This window comes from Perognathus longimembris, chromosome 1 (genome assembly GCF_023159225.1).
Source record: "Perognathus longimembris pacificus isolate PPM17 chromosome 1, ASM2315922v1, whole genome shotgun sequence".
Taxonomy (NCBI): Eukaryota; Metazoa; Chordata; class Mammalia; order Rodentia; family Heteromyidae; genus Perognathus; species Perognathus longimembris.
In genome coordinates this window covers 46,048,337-46,065,102 of record NC_063161.1, presented here as the reverse complement: position 1 = coordinate 46,065,102, position 16,766 = coordinate 46,048,337, and the positions used below count along the sequence as shown (strand labels likewise).

At 38.3% G+C, this 16,766-nt stretch overlaps 1 protein-coding gene and 1 pseudogene across 1 annotated transcript; both read left to right on the top strand.

Moving 5' to 3' along the window:
- Positions 1-1,440: 1,440 nt before the first annotated feature.
- LOC125363406 (olfactory receptor 6C2-like) lies at positions 1,441-2,376 on the top strand. The gene has a single exon (XM_048362602.1). The coding sequence runs from the start codon at positions 1,441-1,443 to the stop codon at positions 2,374-2,376; it is 936 nt and encodes a 311-aa protein (XP_048218559.1).
- A 7,668-nt stretch (positions 2,377-10,044) lies between these two features.
- Positions 10,045-10,980, top strand: LOC125363414 (annotated as a pseudogene).
- Positions 10,981-16,766: the final 5,786 nt, after the last annotated feature.

Below are 16,766 nucleotides of genomic sequence, written 5' to 3'. Positions count from 1 at the left end.
CCTGGGTCTTTTATTGTTCCATAGGAATTTCTGGATTGCTTTCTCTATTTCATTAAAAAATGATGTTGGGATATTGATGGGTACCGCATTGAATTTGTTGATAGCCTTTGGCAATATAGCCATTTTCACAATGTTAATCCTCCCAATCCAGGAGCATGGGAGGTTTTTCCATATCCTTAGTTCTGCTTAAATTTCCTTTTTCGTGTTTTTAAAGTTCTCATCATAGAGGTCTTTCACCTCTTTGGTTAAGGTTATTCCTAAGTATTTTATGTTTTTTGAGGCTATAGCAAAAGGAGTTGCTTTCCTGATTTCAGCCTCACTCTTTGCATTGCTGACATACAAAAAAGCAATTGATTTTTGAGGATTTAATTTATGTCCTGCTACTTTGCCAAAGTTTTGGATCAGCTCAAGTAACTTGGGAGTAGAGTCTATGAGGTTCTTTAAATACAGGATCATGTCATCTGCAAAGAGAGAGAGTTTAACTTCATCTTTCCCTACGTGGATCCTCTTTATATCTGCCTCTTGCCTATTGCTCTGGCTAGGAATTCTAGTATTATGTTGAAGAGGAGTGGAGAGAGCAGACATCCTTGTCTTGTTCCTGATTTTAAGATAAATCAGCCATCACTTTAGTTTGGGGTAATAATAAATGGAGGAGATAATATGTTTTCAGTGTCACAGCACTTAGCATGCTCATGAACTTGGGGCCAATCCATAGCACCACAAGAAAACAAAAACTAGCAACAAAAACTTAAATAAGATTTTGGAGCAATAGCAATGGGAGATAAATGGAAGAGGTGACTGTCTAGGAGGTGATCACCAGGAAGGGAGGAAGAAACTGGTGATTTTGAGGAGCACAGAGTCTGAAGGACAATATATACAAACAAAACGTCAGCATGATGAGTCTCATCAAATACTTTGAAAATAGGTGGGAAGAGAGGGAAGAAGTAAGAATATAAAAGAAGAGATGAATTCTTGGAAAATGCACTACATACACATGCATTGCCATATTATCAACATGTTAATTATAAAACAAATTTATAGATTCTAAAACATAAAATACATACATATACTATATATTATATATGTAATGTACATAAGTCGTGATAAAAGACATGAGTGTTACTGTGCTATAACAATATAATACATGGGAAACATGTTATGGTGTACTATATATCTTAATACAATATATATTATAACATAATATAAGGTGCTATATATTTAAACTGTAGAATGTGATATGGATACTTCAATTTTTAATGCTACCTTGACATGGTAATTATGAATTATAAAACCTAAGCTACTACTCTAATTGTTAATATGTGCAAATACAATATTTTAATACATATGATGTTATTTTCATAGTTTTCTTGCTATGTTAATTGCCACTCCACCAAATGTCTGAATTATCAGTGCAGACTGAGTAGAAGTCAGGAGTCCATGATGAGAAATCACAGCATCACAACTTTCCTCCTCCAGGGCTTGACTGATGATCCACAACTCAAGGCTGTGCTTTTCATCTTTCTGTGTCTCACCTACATGATGAGTATGATTGGAAACCTCACCATCATCTCTCTCACCATTGTGGATCCACAACTGAAAACGCCCATGTACTATTTCCTACAAAATTTTTCCTTCTTAGAAATCTCATTCACATCTGCTTGTATTCCCAGATACTTGTACAACCTATCAACAGGGGATAACACAATCACATATAACAATTGTGCCATTCAACTTTTTTTTACAGATCTATTTGGTGTAACAGAATTCTTTCTTCTGGCCACCATGTCCTATGACCGCTATGTGGCCATCTGCAAACCCCTGCATTATGTCACCATCATGAACAGCAGGATCTGTAGGAGACTTGTCCTTTGTTGCTGGGCAGCTGCCTTGTTGATCATATTCCCACCACTTACCATGGGCCTAAGTCTGGAATTCTGTGACTCTAATGTTATTGACCATTTTGGCTGTGATGCATACCCCCTCCTGAAGATCTCATGCTCAGAAACATGGCTCATAGAGCAGATCGTCATAGTTTGTGCTGTGTTAACCTTTGTCATGACTCTATTATGTGTAGTTCTATCTTACATATACATCATTAGGACCATTCTACAATTCCCTTCTGCCAAGCAAAAGAAAAAGGCATTTTCCACCTGCTCCTCTCATATGATTGTGATTTCCATCACCTATGGCAGCTGCATCTTCATCTATGTGAAGCCTTCATCTAAGGATTCCATGGCAATCAACAAGGGTGTGTCTGTCCTCACCACCTCCATTGCTCCTATGCTGAACCCCTTCATTTACACCTTGAGAAACAAGCAGGTGAAACAGGCCTTCAGTAACACAATCAAAAGAATTTCATTGCTGCTAAGAAAATAAGGAAATTCACCAATGTAAATTTTGATAAAAATTTGATGAAAAGATCGTTGGTTTTTATGCATATGTCTTTGCTTTTGACTTCAGACTTTCCTAGCAATTTCACATGACTCAGAAATAATAACACAAAACACATACACAAGGAAACAACAAAAGAATCAATAACCCTTGATACAACCACAAATAAAGTGAATCAAAACCAATAAATTCATCATGTATTTTATTTATGCAATTATGCTTATTAGAGAATATCCCCACTCCGAGACCCCACTTTAGGCACTGAAAGTAGAATAAAAAAACTGTGCTCCTTTTTCCATCCTTCAGTTTTTTTTAATTTTATTATTAAAGTAATGTATAAAGGGTTACAAATATATGTCAGGTAATGAATACATTTCTTTTGAACAGCGTCTCCCAATTTTTCCCCTCATGACTTCCCTCCCCCCCTCAAGTTGTATAATTCATTTCCAACACAGTGTCTAGTGGATTTCACTCCTGAATTAGTTCACCCTTTGTCCCACCATTTCTGTGCTTCCTCTTTCCCTCCCCCAATCAGAGAAATTTATATACAGTACCAAGGGCACAGAAATCAAATACATCAACAGTTTAGACTCATGTTTAAGTAATCATGTCCAAGTGTCATTATTTGTCTTTTACTATTCTTTTTGTTTACCTGTATATTTATAGACACAATCTAATTATTACAACTGAGGGAAACCATGTAGCCTATGTTTCTTTGGCTCTGGCTTACTTCTCAGTATAATTTTTTCCAAGTCCTCCCATTTCCTTATGAATGGGGCAATGACATTCTTGCTGATGGAAGCATAGATTTCATCATGTACATATACCAATTTTCTTGATCTATTCATCCACAGAGGGGCATTTGGGTTGATTCTCTATCTTGGCTATGGTAAACAATGCTGCAATAAACATGGCTGTGCTGATGCCTGTAACCTGTGCTGATGCTGTGTAACCTGGTTTATGGTCAATTGGATAAATGCCCAAGAGTGGGATTGCTGGGTCATAGGGAAGCTCTATGTTTATTCTTTTGAGGAACCTCCATACAGCTTTCCAGAATGCTTGAAAAGTTTTATTTTCCCACCAATAGTATAAAAACATTCCATTTTGGCAACATCTCCATCAGGACTTGTTATTGTTGGGTTTTTTTTGTTCTCATATGGGCCATTCTAACTAGAGTGAGGTGGAATCTCAGTGTCATTTTGAGTCACATATCTTTTATGGCCAGAGATGTTGAACATCTCTTCATGTGTCTCTTGGCCATTTTTATTTCTTCTTCGGAGAAGTTTCTAAGTCTTTAGCCCATTTATTAATTGGTTTGCTGTAGCTTTGAGGATTTGGGGGGAGGTCTATTTTTTTTTAGTCTTGAGTGTAATTAAGATATGAAGTGCATTCCCCCTAAACTCAGGAACAAGACAAGTACCCACTCTCCCCACTTCTTTTCAACATAGTGCTAGGATCCCTAGCCATAGCAATAAGGCAAGAGGAGGACATCAAAGGGATCCACATCAGCAAGGAAGAAATCAAGTTATCCCTATTTGCAGACGACATGATCTTATATCTGAAGGACCCAAAAAACTCAGTCCCCAAACTCCTACACCTAATAAACCATTTTGGCAAAGTAGCAGGATACAAAATCAATCCACAAAAGTCAGCAGCTTTTCTGTACACCAGCAATATACAAACAGAAAAGAAAATTATGGAAACAATTCCATTTACAGTAGCCAAAAAAAAAGAATAAAGTACCTAGGGATCAACTTAACCAAGGACGTGACGGACCTATTTAATGAAAACTATAAAAATCTAATAAGGGAAATCAAAGAAGACACAAGGAGATGGAAAGACCTCCCATGCTCATGGGTAGGCAGAATCAATATAGTGAAAATGGCCATATTGCCCAAATTGTTATACAAATTCAATGCAATCCCTATCAAAATCCCAGCCACATTCTTCACTGAAATAGAGAAAGCAATCCATAAATTCATATGGAACAGCAAAAGACCTAGAATAGCCAAAGCAATTCTAGGCAAAAAAAAGCAGTGCAGGAGGTATCACAATACCAGACTCCAAGCTCTACTACAGGGCCATCATAACAAAAACAGCATGGTATTGGTATAAAAAACAGATCGGAAGACCAATGGATTAGAATTGAAGATCCAGAAATAAAACCTCACTCTTACAGTCAGCTGATATTCGACAAAGGAGCTAAAGACATACAATGGAATAAACATAGCCTCTTCAACTACTGGTGCTGGGAGAACTGGGAAGCCATATGCAGAAAACTCAAAGTAGACCCAAGCCTATCACCATGCACCAAGATCAACTCAAAATGGATCAAGGACCTCAATATCAGACCTGAAACCCTGAAACTACTGAAGGACAGAGTAGGAAAGACACTAGAACTTATAGGCACAGGAAGGAACTTCCTGAATAGAGTCCCAGGGGCACAACAAATAGGGGAAAGACTCGACAAATGGGACTCCTACAAATTAAAAAGTTTCTGCACAGCTAAAGACATAGCCACCAAAACAGAAAGACAGCCAACGAGATGGGAAAGGATATTTACCAGCACAGCAACAGACAAAGGCCTAATATCTGTCATCTACAAAGAACTCAAAAAACTAAGCCCCTCCAAGCCCAATAAACCTATTAGGAAATGGGCAAAGGAGCTAAAGAGAGACTTCATAAGAGAAGAAATAAAAATGGCAAAGAAACATATGAGGAAATGTTCAACATCCCTGGTAGTAAAGGAAATGCAAATAAAAACAACCCTGAGATACCACCTCACCCCAGTTAGAATGGCCTATACTCTGAACTCAGGCAACAACAAATGCTGGAGGGGGTGCGGGGAAAGAGGAACCCTTCTCCATTGTTGGTGGGAGTGCAAATTAGTACAACCACTTTGGAGAACAATATGGAGGTTTCTCAAAAAGCTCAATATAGACCTACCCTATAACCCAGCCATACCACTCCTAGGCATCTATCCTAAACAGCAAACCCCAAGATATCAAAAAGACATTTGTACTTCCATGTTTATCGCAGCACAACTCACAATAGCCAAAATATGGAAACAACCCAGATACCCCTCCACAGACGAATGGATCCAAAAAATATGGTACCTATACACAATGGAATACTACATAGTGATTAGGAATGGTGAAATATTGTTATTCACAGGGAAATGGTCAGAACTCGAACAAATAATATTGAGCGAGACAAGCCTAGAACACAGAAAACAAAGGGGCATGATCTCCCTGATATATGACTGTTAAGAAAGGGAGACAGAGAGACAGTATAGACCAAGTCTGTGAAACCAAAAACTGCTTGTCAAATAGTATTTCCCACAAGATTGGGGCAGTGACCCAACAGTATGTAACTAAAACCAAACAACTACTCAACACATAAAGGTCAAAAATTGACCTCTCAGTGGAATACAATAGCTCAAAATCTATGTATGTATGTTCATATAGACTACTGTCGACATATTGTCTAAAATCGACATTGCATTTAAAGCCCTAGGCGAATTTTCTTGGGCACGGCCACATGGCTACTGTACATGTTCTTGATACATTGTATATTGTATATATGTCTACCTGACCTAGAGAAGGGAAAGAAAACCAGGGCGTAAGATATCACAAGAAATGTACACACTCCCCTACTATGTAACTGTACCCTTTTTGCACAACACCCTGTCCAAAAAATTTGTGTTCAATTAATTAATAAATTAAATTTTTAAAAAAAAGAAAAGGGGCTGGGAATATGGCCTAGTGGCAAGAGTGCTTGCCTCCTACACATGAAGCTCTCGGTTTGATTCCCCAGCACCACACATATGGAAAATGGCCAGAATGGGTGCTGTGGCTCAGGTGGCAGAGTGCTAGCCTTGAGCGGGAAGAAGCCAGGGATGGTGCTCAGGCCCTGAGTCCAAGGCCCAGGACTGGCCAAAAAAAAAAAGAAAAGAAAAGAAAAATAAAGGAATGAATGAAAAGAAACCAGGGAAGTGGCACTGTGGCTCAAAGTGGTAGAACACTAGACTTCAGCAAAAGAGCTAAGGGATCGCACCCAGGCCCCAAGTTCAAACCCTATGACTAACCCAAAAAAGAAAAGAAATAGGACTAGATTTCTTAAATTAGACTTTTCATGTTTCCCTAACAATCTCCTTGCAACGTACTTACTGCTTTCTCTGGTCCCCACAGACCCTGTTCCCAAGGTCACTAAGGAAAATTGGGGTTTTCTCTAAGTTCATTATATACATGATTCATTAGTGATATTTCATCATGAGTTACCATGGACTCCTTTGTTTATTAACTTGGTTACAGATTTGAAAAATAATATAAATATGGAAACTAAAATTAGAGAATCTTCCCATCAACTAAAAGAATTGATCATATTCACTATTCTAAAGACACTATGAGCTCTATGGACATACATTTCAATGACAGAAAGAAAATCAAACCTTCTTTCTCACCTGATTCATAATGGCTCTGCATGAATTGTGAAACCATTCATGTAATCAATTAGAGAGGAATACCTCAAGCAAAGATTGTAATCTGAGGATACTGGGAATCTTATCATTTAAGTTTCAATATAATATTCATTTTCAAATTATAGCTCTAAGAATCACTGTAAATGACTAATAGAAAGATATAATTAACTGCCAGAAATGTAAGTATAACAAATTCTACAATTTCTTATAGTGTTTGAGTCTTGGGTTACACAGCCTTGATGAAATACATACTTTTGATGGTTACAATTTAGAAAATGAATTCCTAAGATGATATTAATTCAAATATTATTTAAAGTATTTTAATGTTGGAAAGTGTATAAACATTGTTAACAATAATTCAATCAAAAATGAGTAAGATGGGTTGGGGATATAGCCTAGTGGCAAGAGTGCCTGCCTCGGATACACGAGGCCCTAGGTTCGATTCCCCAGCACCACATATACAGAAAACGGCCAGAAGCGGCGCTGTGGCTCAAGAGGCAGAGTGCTAGCCTTGAGCGGGAAGAAGCCAGGGACAGTGCTCAGGCCCTGAGTCCAAGCCCCAGGACTGGCCAAAAAAAAAAAAAAAAAAAAAAAAAAAAATGAGTAAGAGCTCATTTTTTAAGTAGCATAATTAGAATTTACAAAATTTATAGAAATTAAAATTTTGAAATCTATGGCCAAGTAGAAGTCTGTCTCATGAAATTAGAGACTGAGTCACAGGAGTGGAAGGTGGAAGCACAGAGCATCACAGAGGATGTTTCTGCAGACACATAAATGACATAAAGTGCTTATTTATGCATTTAGCAAAACTACAGTTTCTCTAAATACAGTGTACTAGTTTTTTTTAAATAATGCAAGGAGAAACAAAATACAGTGTGATGATAAAAAAAAAAGCTTCATTTCTGGCTTATGCTCAGGATGCACTTGGTTATATGATTGGCATTATGAAAATATTTGGGAATTTGGAAATATTGGAGTTCAAGAAAACACTACTCAAAGCAAGTCCATATGTTAAGAAATAAATGAATTCCAACAACTATCAACACAAGAGAATCAGCAAGAAAGTAAATGTCTAGAAATTACAAACTGGAAAGATGACACATAAAGCATGTATGCAGCAATAAAGTTGTAAGCAAATTGTATCACTATTGGCTAGTTAAAAATACTCATCCTTTGGAAGTTCCACTGTGGCTATGTAGTAGAGTGCTAGCCTTGAGCACAAAGAGGATCAGGGACAGTGCCCAGGTCCAGAGTTCAAGCTGCAGGACCAGCCAAAAGAAAACAAAAACAAAACAAAACCAACAACCTATCCTAGACAGATACAGTGGGCTAGCCAAACATGTAATCTTGGCTATTCAAAAAGCAGAGCTCAAGAGGATTGTAGTTTAAGGTAAAGAGCAGGAAGTTAGCCAGAACCCATCACAACAACTAAACCAGTATATTGGTGAATGCATCTATTCCAAGTTATGTGGAACCCAGGAAAAAATACAAGACCTCCTGGAGTGGAAGAAAATCTACACAAAATTGCCAAGTTTCATGTACCAAGTGGTCTGGCACAGGAAGCGGTGCCTGCTTACCCAGTGCTTCATCTCAAACACCTATACTGAGCACCAGCGGCTCTCACCTGTAATCCTAGCTACTCAGGAGACCACAGTCGAAGATCTTGGATCAAAGCCAGACCTAACAGGAAGTCCATGAGGCCCTTCAATCCAAATAACCAGCAAAATGCTAGAAGTGGAGGTTGGTTAATGGAAATAAAAGTCTCACAGACTTACCTTCCCTGGCTGGCTTCAAACTGCAGTCCTTCAGACTGCAACCTCTGGAATGGTTAGGAAGGCAAGCAGTAACCAGTGCCTAAATGTCATCACCAATACATTAAGAGTTTGTAGAGTGAAGCTCTAACTAGTTACTTGCACTTTATGAATGGCAAAAACTTCAACGAACACATAAACAGGCTAAAGAATATTCAAGATTTAGCTCAAGCATTCAGCATGTGTATTAAGAAGAACAACACTTATATCACAAAAACATTAGTAGTCAAGCAGGCTGAAGATGACTCACCCCTATAATCTAGCAACTCAGGAAAACTGAGATCTGAGGATCACACTTGAAAGCCAGCCCAGGCAGGAAAGTCCAGGAGACTCTTATCTCCAGTTGACCACCAAAAAGCTGGAAGAAGAGCTGTAGATATACTGGACACCGATAGCTTTACAAAAAAAAAAAATCTCAGGGACAGTGCCCAGGCCCTGAGTTTGGAAAAAAATTGACTGATGAGCTAAATATGTCTTCAGTGGTACAGCACTTAGCATGCACAAGAATTTGGGGCAAATCCCTAGCACCACAAAGAAAGAAAACCCAGAAACAAAAACTTAAATAAGATTTTGGAGCAATAGCAGTGGTAACTGGTAATAAATATAACAGGTGACAAGCAGGTGATCACAAGGAGGAGAGGAAAAGTTAGGATTGTGATGGGTAAGGGGGCTGAAGGGCATTACTAACAAACACAACAACAGCATGATGAATCCCATCAAATACTTTGAAAACAGATGGGATGAAAGAGGGAAGCAATAGGAATATAATAGAGGAAGTGAATTTGTTCAAAATACATTGTGTACATGTACATTTCCATATTAACAACATGCTAATTCAAAAAACAATTATATGTATATTGTACAACATAAAATATATGTATAGTGTACATTATATATGCATATTTTATAAGATGTGCACCTTACATAATATAGAATACATATAGCATAATATAATATATATAATATATGATGTGATATTACATAAGCTACAATGTAATTCTATAATATATTGTGTATATGTGTATATAATATAATGTTATATAATATGTATTATTGTGTTATGTATTATTGTAATACAATAATACATAGGTACCATGTTTTGATATAACACATATGACATAATGTGTAGTTTTATATATTGAAATTGTGGAATGTGATATGGATACCTGAACTTGTAATTCTACTTTGAAATGAAAACTATGGATTATACCTAAGCTACTAGTCTAATTGAAAATATGTATTAGCGGAATTACATGACATTATTTTTCATAAGTTTTCTTGTCCTGTTAATTACCATTCCACCCAAATATCTGAATTTTCACTACAGACTGAGTAGAAATCAGTAAAATTCTGGAGCACATGATGAGAAATCACACCATCACAACTTTCCTCCTCCAGGGCCCAACTGATGACCCACAACTCAAGGCTGTGCTTTTCATCGTTCTGTGTCTCACCTACGTAATGAGTGTAACTGGAAACCTCACCATCATCTCTCTCACAATCATGGATCTACAACTGAAAACTCCCATGTACTATTTTCTACAAAATTTCTCCTTCTTAGAAATATCATTCACATCTGCTTGTATGCCCAGATACTTGTACAACCTATCAACAGGTGACAACACAATCACATATAACAATTGTGCCATTCAACTTTTTTTTACTGGCATTTTTGCTGTAACCGAATTCTTTCTTCTAGCCATCATGTCCTCTGACTGCTATGTGGCCATCTGCAAACCCCTGCATTATGTCACCATCATGAACAGCAGGGTTTGTAGGACACTCATTCCTTGTTGCTGGGCAGCTGGCTTGTTGATTGTATTACCACCACTTACCCTCATCCTAAATCTGGAATTCTGTGACTCTAATGTTATTGACCATTTTGGCTGTGATGCATACCCCCTCCTGAAGATCTCATGCTCAGAAACATGGCTCTTAGAGCAGATAGTCATAGTTTGTGCTGTGTTAACCTTTGTCATGACCCTATTTTGTGTAGTTCTATCTTAGGTATATATCCTTAAGACCATTCTACAATTCCCTTCTGTCAAGCAAAGGAAAAAGGCCTTTTCCACTTGCTCTTCCCACATGATTGTGATGTCCATCACCTATGGCAGCTGCATCTTCATCTATGTGAAGCCTTCATCTGAGGATTCCATGGCAAGCAACAAGGATGTGTCCATCCTTACCACCTCTATTGCTCCTGTGCTGAACCCCTTCATTTACAGCTTGAGAAACAAGCAGGTGAAACAGGCCTTCAGTAACACAATCAAAAGAATTTCACAGTTATTTAAAAAGTAAGAAAATTCACCAATGTAAATAAGAAGTTTTGATAACTTTTGGTGAAAAAATCCTTGATGTCTATGCATGTATCTTTGCTTTTGACCTCATACTTTCCTAGCAATTTCAAAATGACTAAGAAAAATTAGCACAGTACATACACACAAGGAAACAACAGAATGAACTAGTGTATTAATAATCCTTCACAAACCACCAATAAAGTGAAATGAAACCAATACACTCATCATTTCTTTTTATATGAGTAATTATGCTTATTGGAGAATATTCTATTTTTTTTTTTTTGGTCAGTTGTGCGGCTTGAACTCAGGACTTGGGCTATGTCCTTAAGCACTTTGTGTTCAAGGGTAATTATCTACAAGTTTGAACCATAGTGCTACTTCTGCTTTTTGAATGGTTAATTGGAGATCAGAATCTCACAGGGACTTTTCTGCCCAGGATGGCTTCAAACCATGATCCTCAGAACTCAACCTCCTAAGTAGCTAGGATTACAGGCATGAACCACTGGAGAATATTCTTAATATTCTTAATACCAAACTCCACTTCAAGCAGAGGATGAAACAGAAAGCCCAGAAACTCAAGTCCTTCCTCTTTTCCTCACACTTAACTGTATACATGCCACAAATGAATTTAATAAAGTACGTTAACTTATCACATTCAAGTTATAAACACAGCAAGCAACCAAAAACTCCTGTTAAAATTTTAAGGCAAAAAAAAAAATTTAAGTGTTTCTATGTTAAATCCAAACAGAATATGAAATTCTATCTAATAATTTTGAATAACCCAAACATCATGGAGCTAATGAATTAATTTGGATAGAATTTATATAAAAATAAGTAGTATGAGGTATTCTTAAAAGACTAGTTAACTTACAAGGAAATGGTCATCTATCTACCTTTCTATATCTATTCTTATGCTTTTAACAATGCTCATTGGCTTTCAAGAAATTGAAATTAGACCTTGCAAAGAGACTTCCAGGAAGACAGCGGAGGAGCAGCAGAGCTCTAGCTGAGCTCCCTCTGACATCACAGTTTTCCCATCCCACAGAAACTTTTACCCCTAGAAAGATAGCAAAAGTAAGTTATAAAAGTACAGGGAATCTGGCCAGGAAGGAAAAATTGACTTTGCTGGTCTGAAAACACAGATTTGGGCTCCAGGCAGCATCCTGCTGCCATGCTAGTGCCGGCGCCGGCACAGCGCCTGCACTCCCCGCAGCTAAAGCACTCAACGGAGACCAGGGAGAAATCCTCCAGATGGTGGCATACAGGCAGATCCCAGGCTGAGCACGGACGGGCCAAAATCGCAGAGAAAGCGTGAGTACCCACACAAAAGACACTCTCACTCATGCCCACAGAGCAGCTCCTTCCCCCGCCGCCAGAGCAAAGTGCCATCTTTGACACTGGCATAGGGTCAGACCAGACTGGAGCTAAAGCCCGCCTGGGGAAAGCAAGGACAAAGCGGCCATCTTTGAGAAGAGCAAGAGGGACCCACCAGTGAGAGCCAGCTCCACCCAGGAGTACAACCCCTGCCCAGGCGGTGGCGGGGGGAGGGGGCTTGTCCTGGGCCTCGGCTCACCTAGAGGTGGCCTGCCCAGACCGCCAGAATTCCTCAATTAAAAGCAAAAGCGGCGAGCAGCTACTGTACCGGTGGCACAGAACAGCCACACGGCAGAACAAACAGTTCCCGAGACAGAGAACAGTCCCATTTAGAAGCCCAATTCCCAGCCCCAAACGGAGCTGAATTCCATACCCTGTTCTACCCAGGAGGCTGCCCCACCCAGGAAGGAGGAACCTCCCCCAGGTGAGCAACTCTCAGCTGGGTAAACCAGACCACAGGCATCCCGTCCTGCTGAGTCCACAGCCTATTCAAAGCCAGGCATTAAAGGCAGCGGCCCTACAGCAGACGGGAGGAGCCACGGTTCCCAAGACTGTTCATGTCCGCCACCTACAGAGGACGCCCAAGTCTTACCTGCAAGCTGTGGAAACCACAGAGCCCCAGGATTTCACTGACAGGGGAAGAGGGTCAGAGCAGATCCACCCCTTGCGAACTGAAAGCAAGTCAAACCAGCCAAGCAGCAGAATAGACTGCATACCATCGCAAGGAAACCAGAGGCTGTAGAAAGCCCACCCAAATAAGGAAGACTCCTTTTTATTATTTTTTTATTGTTTCTCAAACGTTTTTTAAGCTCTTTTTTTCTTTTTTTTTTTTATATTTTCATTTCTGAAACGTCATTGGTTTGTTTTTGTTTTCCATTTTTACCTGTTGGTTCTATCAAGTTCTTTTTTGTTTGTTTTTTGTTGTTTGTTTTTTTTCCTGATTTTTTTCTTTTTTCCTTTTTTTAATGATTTTTCTCTATTATGTGCATGTCTTCCGGTATTTTTTTATTTCTCTCTTTGCATTCTCTTTCTTTAAAAATTACTTTCCTATAAATAACACCTCCACTCTTTACTGCTAACTCTCCATTGCCTATCATTTTAATCTTTCTACTGATTCTACTCTCCTCCACATTTCCATGTCACTGAAACTAAACCAAAATCATCACGCCCCCCATACATTTTACTCTATTCTCTTTACTACCTCTAACTTACCCTCCTGACTTACTTCTAGGACCTCCAGATTCCATTGACTCCTGGTTACTGGATAGAGGGTATCCCTGCTTATTCTGAGTGAATCAAAGGGGTTCATAGAGAAAGCCAGTCCAAAAAGAAATTAATATAAGAACAAGAATTGCTCATATGGTTGTAACAGTAAATAAATAACTACTGAATACAGGGCTCAGGATTGGTTGTTATATTGAAACGGTATTCTTTAGGAACACCAAATATAATTTTATACACAGGTATAAAAGGTATCCATATATAATTGTGAACTTCTAAGATTTACACAACAGTGCTTGGTAAGGTCTGCTTTGGGTCTTAAACAGTGCTCACAGGTGCTTGTAGATTGGCATTCCCAATCCAAATGGGCAGAAGAAACACAAGAAACATGGCAAACAATGGAGAATTATCTCCCACTCAAAACAAGCAAGAAGCAGAGCAGTCAATCAAAAACATAGAAGAGAACCCTCAAAATGCTCTACAAAATTTACTGATAAACATGATGAATGAAAAGTTTGAATCTCTTCAGTCAATTATTCTAGAGCGTGTGGAGGCAAAGCAAAAATTAATGGAGAATTTCATGGCCTCCACAAATAGAAAGATAAATGAACTTCAAGAGTCAAATGAAAAGATAACTACCCAGCTAAAAGATTTGAGAGACAGCACTCAAAACCAAATTAATGAAGTTAATGAAGTAAAGAAGTCCATGCAGGACCTAAGAGATAATTATAGCAAGGACATGGAAATAAACAGGAAAGACCAATTTGAAGGAAAAGAGATTCGAAATCAAGTAGCTAGCCTACAGTCCCAACTAACTGAAGCAGAGGATCAAATCTCAGGAGTTGAAGATTCCCTAGAATCTATGGAGAAAGATCAAAAAGCAATACAAAACCAATCCAATCGGCAAAACAGATCACTCCAGGAGATCCAAGATACAATCAGAACGCCCAATTTAAGGATAATAGGTGTTGAGGAAAACCTGGAGAAGGAAGTTAATGGAATAGGCAACCTATTTAACAGAATATTAGCCCAGAACTTCCCAAATATCCAGAAGGATAGGCCTATACAGATACAAGAAGCATTTAGAACCCTAAACCAACCAGACCAGAATAGGACATCCCACCGAAACATTGTGATCAAAACAGGATCAATAGAGTCCAAGGAAAGAATCCTTAAAGCTGTTAGGGAGAAGAAAACAATCACATATAAAGGAAAATCAATTAGAATTTCCCAAGACTTCTCAGCAGAAACCATGAAAGCAAGGAGAGCCTGGAATGAGGTGTGCCAAACCCTAAATAAAAATAACTACCAACCGAGAATAGTGTATCCAGCTAAACTCTCATTCATAGCTGAAGGTCAAATAAAAGTCTTCCACAATAAGGAAAAACTGAAACAATATATCTCCACCAAACCAGCTTTACAAAAAATCCTCAAAGATGTACTATACAGGGAAAAAAATCAAGATCTCAATACAGACAGAGAAATGAACCCTAAATAGTAAACCAGAATATCAGATCAAGTAATAGGAAGACACAGGTTTTAACAAGATAGTGATAATGAAAGGAACAAATCTCTCAATCCTAACTCTCAACATATACGGACTTAATTCTCCAATCAAACGACATAGGCTCATAAGTTGGATCAAAAAACAAGACCCATCTTTCTGTTGCCTCCAAGAGACTCATCTATCCAGCAAAAGTAAACATCTTCTAAAAGTGAAAGGCTGGAATTCTATCAAGCAAATGGCCCCCATAAGCAGGCCGGAGTTGCAATCCTAGTATCAGACAAAATCGACTTCAAATTAAAGAAGGTAAGAAGAGACAAAGAAGGTTACTACATACTAGTAAAGGGATCTCTCCTACAGGAAGATATAACCATCCTAAATATCTACACACCAAATACAGGAGCACCCAACTTCATCAAACAAACACTACTGACTCTAAAAACACTCATAGACCCAAACACATTGATAGTTGGGGACTTTAACACTCCACTATCACCTCTGGATAGATCAACACGCCAAAAACTGAACAAAGAAACCACAGAACTAAGCAATCGCATAGACCAACTAGACTTAATCGACATCTACAGAATATTCCACCCTGCAACAACAGAATACACATTCTTCTCAGCGGCACATGGAACATTCTCCACACATCACATCTTAGGTCACAAAGAAAATCTGTACAAATTCAGAAGTATCAAACCATTCCCTGCATTCTCTCAGACCACAATGGAATAAAATTAGAGCTCAACTCAAACAGCCACCACAGAAAATCCTCCACTTTATGGAGACTAAAAAACACACTGCTGAACCATCAGTGGGTCACTGAAGAAATTAAAACGGAAATTCAAATGTTTATGGAACTCAACCAAGGTGAGGACACAAAGTACCAGCTCCTTTGGGACACAGCAAAGGCAGTACTCAGAGGAATGCGTATACCAACATACTGGAGAAACAGCAACTCAATCATTTAAGAAAGCACCTTAATTTACTTGAAAGAGAACAACAAGCCAAACCCCAAGTCAATAGACGGAAGCAAATAATTAAAATCAAATCAGAATTAAATCAATTAGAGACGAAAAAACCATCGAAAGAATCAACAAAACAAAGAGTTGGTTCTTTGAAAAAATCAACAAGATAGACAGACCCCTAGCAAACCTGACCAAAAAACGAAGGCAGCACACTCAAATAAACAAGATAAGAGATGAATCAGGTAACATCACCACAGAAACAACCAAAATTCAGACCATAATAAGGGACTATTTTGCAAACCTTTATGCCAACAAATTTGAGAACTTGGAAGAAATTGATGATTTTCTAGAAAAAAATTCATATCCCCAAACTCAACCATGAAGATTTAAACCTTCTAAACAGACCCATATCCAGTGTTGAAATAGAAATGGCAATAAGTTAAAAAAAAAAAAAAAAAGAAAAAAGAAAGAAAGAAAGAAACAGCAATAAGTGATCTCCCATCCAAGAAAAGCCCAGGTCCAGACGGATTCACAGCAGAATTCTACAAGGCCTTCAAAACAGAACTCACACCAATATTTCTCAAACTCTTCAATGAAATTGAAAGAGAACATTCACTACCAGACACTTTCTATGAAGCCAGTATAGCCCTTATCACAAAACCAGGCAGGGACTCATCACAGAAAGAGGACTATAGACCGATTTCCCAGATGGACATA